At 36.8% G+C, this 8,458-nt stretch overlaps 1 protein-coding gene across 1 annotated transcript; it reads left to right on the forward strand.

Annotated features, from left to right (window-relative positions):
- Positions 1-2,104: 2,104 nt before the first annotated feature.
- On the forward strand, positions 2,105-7,858 carry BARHL2 (BarH like homeobox 2). The gene is made up of 3 exons (XM_072419212.1): positions 2,105-3,056; positions 4,795-5,020; positions 7,011-7,858. Exons 1-3 carry the CDS (start codon positions 2,513-2,515, stop codon positions 7,321-7,323), a joined length of 1,083 nt encoding a protein of 360 aa, XP_072275313.1. The 5' UTR covers positions 2,105-2,512; the 3' UTR covers positions 7,324-7,858.
- Positions 7,859-8,458: the final 600 nt, after the last annotated feature.

Raw genomic sequence — 8,458 nt, forward strand, 5'->3', positions numbered from 1 at the left:
CACACACACATATGTATATATTCATATTATAAATCGAGAGAGACAGATATATATATATACACACATACATATACACACACATAATATATATACATTATTAGATAAAACAAATACACACATATTTATATTGAGAGAGATAGATCTGCAGATCGCAGTAAGTGCTGAGTACATCTCACTTTGACCTTTGCCTGTAATGTGTAGCCAGGGGACGATGTATTTCATACAAGATTATTACAATAAACCTCAGTCACTCCTGCACACAAGCTTTAGTCTATTATTAATACTATTCTGATCTCTCCTTTTACTTAGTTCCTAAAACACTATTATAAATTTTTTTGAATTAATCTAAACCAGACAATATGCTGTGTGCCTTTCATATCAGTTATACAACAGCTCAGAATAAATGCATTGTGTACTAACTCTCACTATAGCTGGAGGGAAGTACAAAGTCAGAATTAGGCAGAATTAAGATATAGTGATTTGGATATAGTAAACATTCTAAGAGAATGCAGAAATCTCCTAGACGTTTAATGTAGAATGTATAAATGTAAAATGTGTACACTCCTAAACTTACCCATACAAACAAATATATATATCTATATCTGTATGTGTCTCGTATATATATATATATATATATATATATATATATATATATATATTTATATATACATATATGTGCAATTGTATATATAGAAACATTTTTTATATATGTATTACAATGTTACATATCAGCCGTGCCATTGCTTCTGCTCCTCTAAAAGCTGTCGGATTTTACCTTGAACATACCCAATCCCTAAAAATGGTAATGCCAAATAAAATGTAACTTGAAATCCTTCATTAGCACCTTATAATTACTCTGCTAATTAGGTTGAACACAGTACTTAGTCAGGAGTAATATGAAGCCTCGTCATAGACCCCCCTCCTCTTCTTTCTTCTCCTTCCCCCTTCTTTCAGTCCTCCTCTGACATTCAGCACCAGACAGGTTGGAGCTGTCCTGGAGAAATTAACACAACTTGATGCTGTTCAGTATCAGCAGAATCATTTCACATTCCCAGAGGATCCACAACATCTATTCCTGTTACTACTATTATAGGAGTGTACGAGATTGGCTAATTACACCGCCGCTGCACAATATGCAAATATGTAAATTGTACACGAGGAGTCACCGTGTCAGCCGACGAGTCGGGGGCGTCCGACTCCATTATTGTCTAATAAACGGGCAGAATTTCATTTATAATTGATTTTAAGCAAGGTATTGCAAATGTAGAATATTGAGGGCACATGTGATTTTTGTTTTGTAATCCGTGGATCAGAAATACAAATAAATATATATAAAAACTGTATAAATGTATATGTATATATCTCCTTTATTTTATTTTTTCTCATATATCTGCCTACATCTAAATCTCTTTCTCTCCATTTTCTCGCCTTCTGCCTAAAATGGTAAAATGAAATAATAAAGCACATCATTAAATAAATCCCAAACCATCTGAAGACCCAATAGGGATGTAGATTTAATAAAACATAAAATATAAAAGGATCTCGGTGACTTACTCAGCCAGCATGTTCTTCTGAAGTTTCTTCCAGTGATGGTGTGGAGGTCTCGCATTTCTCTTGGATATTTTATAGAAGTCTATTCATATTCTTATGTGTAATCTACCTAGAAATATATATATATGTACACTGTGTGCATGTTATCTTTTTTTTTTTTATTCAAAGTAAATGTCATCCCAATTTTTGAGCCGCTTCTGTCCCACCTTTCTTCCACCTTCTTCTTTCTTTTATTTATTTATTGTTATTTCTTTCACCGTATTTAATTTATTGTGCTTTAGATTAGAAGAAGCGACCCAAGAGATAACATGGTACAAAAAAAAAAGAGCATCCTAGCCCGGGTTGTGCGGTGGAAAATTCTCTTCTTTCCATTGGCTGCGCGGTCGGAGCATCGAGTCTCTCCCACCCTGCCGACCAATGGCCGTTGAGGATGGGACTTCATCCTAAAGGTTAGAGAAGCAGAGGAGGATGGAGAAGGGGGCGTGGTTGTGGTCCTGGCTATGACGTCACAGGAGGGAGTCACTGGAGCCCAACAGGAGCAGGATTACAAGGGATAGAGCAGGCAGTAATCGGGAGTCAGCCGGGCTCAGACTGTCAGCAAAAGCTCAACTTTCAAAGAAAGTTCAACAACTACAGCAAAGCCACCGGAACATTGCAGAGACCCTCAGCCAAGCTTCACAAGGGGCCATGAACATGAAATATGGCCAAACCTGGCACCTTGCACTAGATCCACGTATGTACTACAACTAGCAGCACGTGTGAGCAAGTCTACAGGCGCCTGTCAGCGTTTATTCCCTTCTTCCCAAATCTGCCATCACTGACCGTGGTCGCTGCATGCTTTTATAGCCATCGCATTTTGTCATTTGTCTACTTTTTGATTTTGGAGCACCGGCAAGAGATTGCTGAAATATTAAAAAAAAAAAGGATTGTTATGGTGACTTGGTTTTAAAGCGCAAGTAACATGGAAGGATCCAGTTTTGGGATAGACACTATATTGTCCAACGCTGGTTCTGGCAGTCCTGGCATGCTGAATGGGGACTTTAGGGATGGCAGAGGACAGGATTTTAGGAATCAGGGCCCCTTGTCTCCTGATTCGGAGATTGACACAGTAGGAAGCTCACCTTCTTCTCCTATATCGGTGACTATGGAGCCAGCAGATCAGCACCGGTTAGTGGACAGCGCCCTGCACCAATCTCAGCACCTCCATCACCTGCACCACAGCCAGCAGCCCCAGCAATCCCCACCACAGCAGCAAGCCCAGCTGGGCTCTGCACCCAGGACTTCCACCTCTTCCTTTCTAATTAAAGACATTTTAGGGGACAGCAAACCCTTGGCTGCCTGTGCCCCCTATAGTACCAGTGTATCCTCCCCTCACCACACACCAAAACATGAAGGCAATGTGTCTTCGGAAAGTTTTCGACCCAAACTGGAACAGGAGATGCCAGATGGCAAGAGTAAAGGAGAGAAAATCCGGGATGATATGCATTCAGATATGAAGGGACATGGTGAGTGCGATTGTTTAAATTCTTTTTCAGTATATTGGTTTTATTATTATTTTTTTTTTCTTATTATTTATTATATGAGTGTAAAAACAATATAAAATTATATATATATATATATATATATATATATATATATATATATATAAATATATATATAAAATGCTGGAGCACATACCCGAATATAAGTTGCGTGTGCACCTGATTCTTATTTCTCTGCTTATTTTATTGAATAGGAATAGCTTCATCTCATCATACTAATTTGCACTTTTACTATAATTAATGAAATGTCTCCAACACTGCTCATTATCTCAGCGGTAATATAAATGCATTTTAAAATTAAGGAATATTAATAAAAAACACTGAACAAATAAAAAAACATCAGCCTGGAAAATTCCTGCATTTAGAATATGTCATTTCAATTCGGATATTTCTTTAAAAGCTATTAGTATTCTAACAGGGGGAATCGGTTTAAACATAATTTGTCTTGCGATTAATCTAGACTTAGAAATTACCAATTGGTGGCATTTTATGGGCACCCTATATTCCTTTTTTAGCGTGGTGCCCAGGCAATAATGTTTTAATTTACACATAATCCCTTGTTAAATATGAGCTTGATTATTGCAAACTGCTGTGTTAATTAAAAAAGATCTCGCTTTTCTCTATAATGCTTCCTTCTGTTGTGATGACATTAATCCATTTCTGGATGTCTTGTTAAATAAAAAGAAACTTTCAGCGCAAATAATGGTTTTCTTTAGCTCATTTTTAATAAACATTATAACTATCCTGTTCGGTGTAGTAAATTTTGGTTCGCACGTTGGTGATCAAAAACAGATGTACAGTCTGGCCTGGTGATTTTTTTTTTTTGTGTATACCAACCTCCCCAGTGGGTCAATTAGAGAGATTATTGTTCTTCCTGCAGGGAAGATAAAGGAACGCTAGGAAAGAAAAAAAACTGGTACAAACAGAAATGGTTTTTGACATATCGATTTTTCTTCAATTCAGCAAAAATACAAGGCTGATAAATAGTATCTGGTAGTGTCATCCTTCTCATCTGGAATGTGCTGGGCAAACACAATCACAGCTGCTACAACCAAATAATAATAATAATTTGTAATGATAATACTAATAATAAAGAATAGTATAATATTTTAATATTATTAATATTAATTATTAATTGTTTTTAAATCTTTCACCTTCTACTTCACATCACTAATTAGTTAAATGATGAGTAGCAGTTGTAGAATTGGTAGTAGTAAATATAGATAAAATGTTAATGAAATATGTTTATGATTGTTTTAAAATTATTCTTTCGATGAACATGATTCTTATGCTTTTTCCTCCTAAATATAAAAATATGATATATATATATATGTGTGTGTGTGTTTTATAGTGTACTATATCTTTATTTTATTTTATTTATTATTTTTATTATGATTACAGTTGATACATTTTCTATTATGATTTAATATTAGTTTTAGTTAGTGGTGGAAATAGAATTGGTGATTAATTTTAGTTATGGTTTCCTTTGCTGTACAGGTGGATCTAAAAGCAAGTTCTACATTTATATCAGCGAATGCCAATTATATATATATATATTTTTTTTTTTTCTTACATATATATATATATATATATATAAATTTATTTATTGTTAGGTCATTTATGTTATTGTAATGTTGTTGTTGTGCCTTCTATTTTGCATTCAGATCCCACTGATTTCCTCTTCCTTTCTCTGCCCGTGTAGGTACAAAAGAAGAAGGGGATCGGGAGATAACCAGCAGCCGTGAGAGTCCCCCGGTCCGGGCCAAGAAGCCCAGGAAGGCCAGGACAGCCTTTTCAGACCATCAGCTGAACCAGCTGGAGAGAAGCTTTGAGAGACAGAAATATCTGAGCGTTCAGGACCGCATGGACCTGGCGGCAGCCCTTAACCTCACAGACACTCAGGTCAAGACCTGGTACCAGAACAGGAGGTAAGATCATTGTCAGGGCACAGCACTTACAGCACAGCACGGGGGAAGATTGACACTTCAGACAGACAGAGGGCTATAGAGACTGACACACATAGGCTCAGAAACAGAACGGATTGATTAACTTAAAGAAGTTATTTTTTCCCTCCTGTAACTGTCTTTTCCTCAAATATGTAATCATATGCAGAAGAACCTCCTAAACCTCTGCACATGTTTGGATGTCTGAAGTGAAAAAAAATGACTCCTTGGTAACATTACTCTTCTACTGAGCCATGCATATAGAATACAAAGCTAAAAGCTAAGATAAAACAAATATAAGGTTTTGGTTAAAAAATAGAAGGTCATAAAAGCAAACAGACAAATGCCATATGCTAAAACAGGAGATCACAGACTGCTTTAGACATCTAGGCAAATGCAGATGTAATATATACAGATATAAAAAAAACTAAATGTAATCTATTGTACTTTAAGTATGTAAAATAAGAATATAATTAAGCAATGCATTTTATTAATACAACAATTTTAATATAATATAAAGGAACAGCAATATAAAAATGTGTTAACTCACAGCAACCAATCATCATTTACTTATTTTTTTCTGACTGATAAAAAGTTAAATGTAATTGGTTGTTCATTGTTCAAGTTAATGTTTTAAATATAACTCATTGGACAAGCACAAAATCTCTTAACCTTTAAAAACAGTCATCTGACAGATTGGTGCAGTGTGTCCCCTACCATTGCTCCTTCCATTCCCTTTTATTTAGAAGGCAGATAGCAATGGTGTGTAATATGGGAATATGTGCAATCCTTGTGCTAGCCTTATATCAATATATCAAGATGACATCTGTTGGTAAGTGTTCCAGCCCACAGCAGAGGATGGCTAGCACACATCCCAGATCACACTGCGGAATTATCTGTTTATATTTAATCCTTACAAAGAGGCCCCCAAATTCAGTCTTTCCATCCCAGGGTATTTTTCGTGAAAACCCACAAACTACTCATAATGAGATAAATATGGTTAATTAATAGCTTCAAAGAAAGCAGAAAAAAAAAGATCCCCAACTAATGCACACATGAATAAATAATGTGTAAATCTTGATTACAAAACTAGGGCCATGTTAGTCTATGTGTGTCCCAGGAACACAGTGGGATGAAATCCCATTGCTATCTCATTATGCAGTGTTGCATGGCACCAGACACGCTTTTTTCTATAATTCAATTAGAAAATACATATTTTGCATTTTTTGGCCATTCCGAGTTTCTTTTTTTCAGACCGTATGATTTTAATTAAACATATGTATATTACATGAATGCTATGGAAAGGCTGCAAGTCAGCCACCCGTGTCCCTTTAATAGGATGTCCAGGCCAATCTTGTTGAAGCAAATTAAGTACAATTCTATTTTCCATAATTTTCTGTCTCATTACATACGGTTTCAGCCACCCTAATTCTGTCGGAAAAAATTAGTGTCATTTGTATGCAATCTAAAGAGTGTGTCATGGGCTTGTTAGCTGGGCTCGGCCTTGGTAGCCACCAGCAAGCAGGCTCGGTGCGACTTTTGGGCTAGAAAAGCGTCAAAACGCACTAGAAAAGCGTCAAAACGCACTGAGTGCTTATCCAAACTCAGGATGGACATTGCGTTCTGGTAATTTACTCTACAGCATCAGCTCGATTCCATTTCACACTATACTAATACATTTATTTTAAAACTTTATTCCTAAATAAAATAAAATAAAATAAAATATTTTTAGTCTAAATTATAGTGATGCGGATTCTCATTTTAACATGGCTAACGTTGTGTGGAGCCGAGTCAAATCCCCAATTCTGGAGGTTTTTATGACTACATGGTGTAGTATTGGGCTAAATACTTTAGATGTGATCCCAGATAAGTTTGTTTTTTTCACTGTAGATGTTGTTTTAGAATCAACGAAATAAAATCAGTTTGAGAGCTTCCATGTGTAGCCTAATTTCCATCTTATTTTTGTATTCTGCAGGACAAAGTGGAAGAGGCAGACAGCTGTCGGATTGGAGCTGTTGGCTGAGGCTGGGAATTATTCAGCTCTACAAAGGATGTTCCCTTCACCTTATTTTTATCACCCAAGTCTGCTCAGCAGTATGGACAGCACGACAGCAGCCGCTGCGGCTGCCGCAATGTACAGCAGCATGTACAGGACTCCCCCTGCACCCCACCCTCAGTTACAGAGACCCTTAGTTCCCAGGGTCCTCATCCATGGCCTTGGTCCTGGGGGACAACCAGCTCTTAACCCTTTGGGGAACCCAATACCTGGCACTCCTCACACGCGGTGAAAGCAGCACCCCCCTTTTTATACAGCACTATCACACCCCACAAGGACAAAAAAGACCCTAAAGGAGATAAGCAGAAAGGGACACAGGTGCCAGATTATGGACAAGCACCCTGTAAAGGCTCAAATACCAAGCACCTACAGTATGTACTGTATTTATGCAGAGCAGGGACCCTACATAAACACCACTAAGCTCCTCCAAAGACGGGGATGAGTAGGACGCAAAGTGCGCAAAGAAGGGCGCCGTGCACAATAGCTGCACACCCAGAACTGTAAATGAAGATAGACTTAGAGTCCAAAGGAGAAAACAAATCAGCCTGGCTGATCTAAAGACGGAGTTAAGGGAACAAGGACAAGAGACTGGGAACTTTGCACTGATCTTTAATGAGCGGATTCATTATGACAAGTGGCATGCTCCCAAATTTTAAAGTGTACATTCGAAAGACTATGAAATATCATATTTATTATATGTTGTCCATAAAAGTCACAACTATTCATTGATTTTTTTATGTCTTTTTTGAGCAACTCAAATAAAATGGTTAGAGAAAATTAGATGCAATTTCTTTAATTTAGGATGAAAACGCAGTTTTAAAAAATACATTTGCAAACGAACAAAAATCGTGTTTTGGCTAAGAAAAACGCCCAGATAGTAACACAATTAATTATTGCAGATATTTTCAATCTGATTTTTTAAAAATATATTTTAGAACAGGTGATTTATTGGGAAATGCTTGAAGATTATTATATACAGACAAGATCTGATTTTTGGAAGCTTTTGGAAAGGTTTTTTTTTATATTTTTATGTGATAGCCGTCGGCAGCAGCGTGTCCTCATTTTTTATGAATTTTAAACAAGTTAATGAGCAAAATGAGTGATTTGTAAGGTTGGGTGGCCTGCCTGGGAACTGAGGAATGAATCCCCAATCTGACAGCTGTTCAAGGGAAACAGAGGATCTTGGAGAACAGACAGTAAGCGAGAGGGACCCAGGCTGAGCAATTACAAAGCTTATATTTAAATCAAAGTAAAGATCAAGCCTAATAAACACATCGCACACCTAATAAGTAGCAAAATAAATACACACACACACACACACACACACACACACACATATATATATATACATTTTATTAGGATGAGAT

Source organism: Pyxicephalus adspersus, chromosome 8 (assembly GCF_032062135.1).
Source record: "Pyxicephalus adspersus chromosome 8, UCB_Pads_2.0, whole genome shotgun sequence".
Taxonomy (NCBI): Eukaryota; Metazoa; Chordata; class Amphibia; order Anura; family Pyxicephalidae; genus Pyxicephalus; species Pyxicephalus adspersus.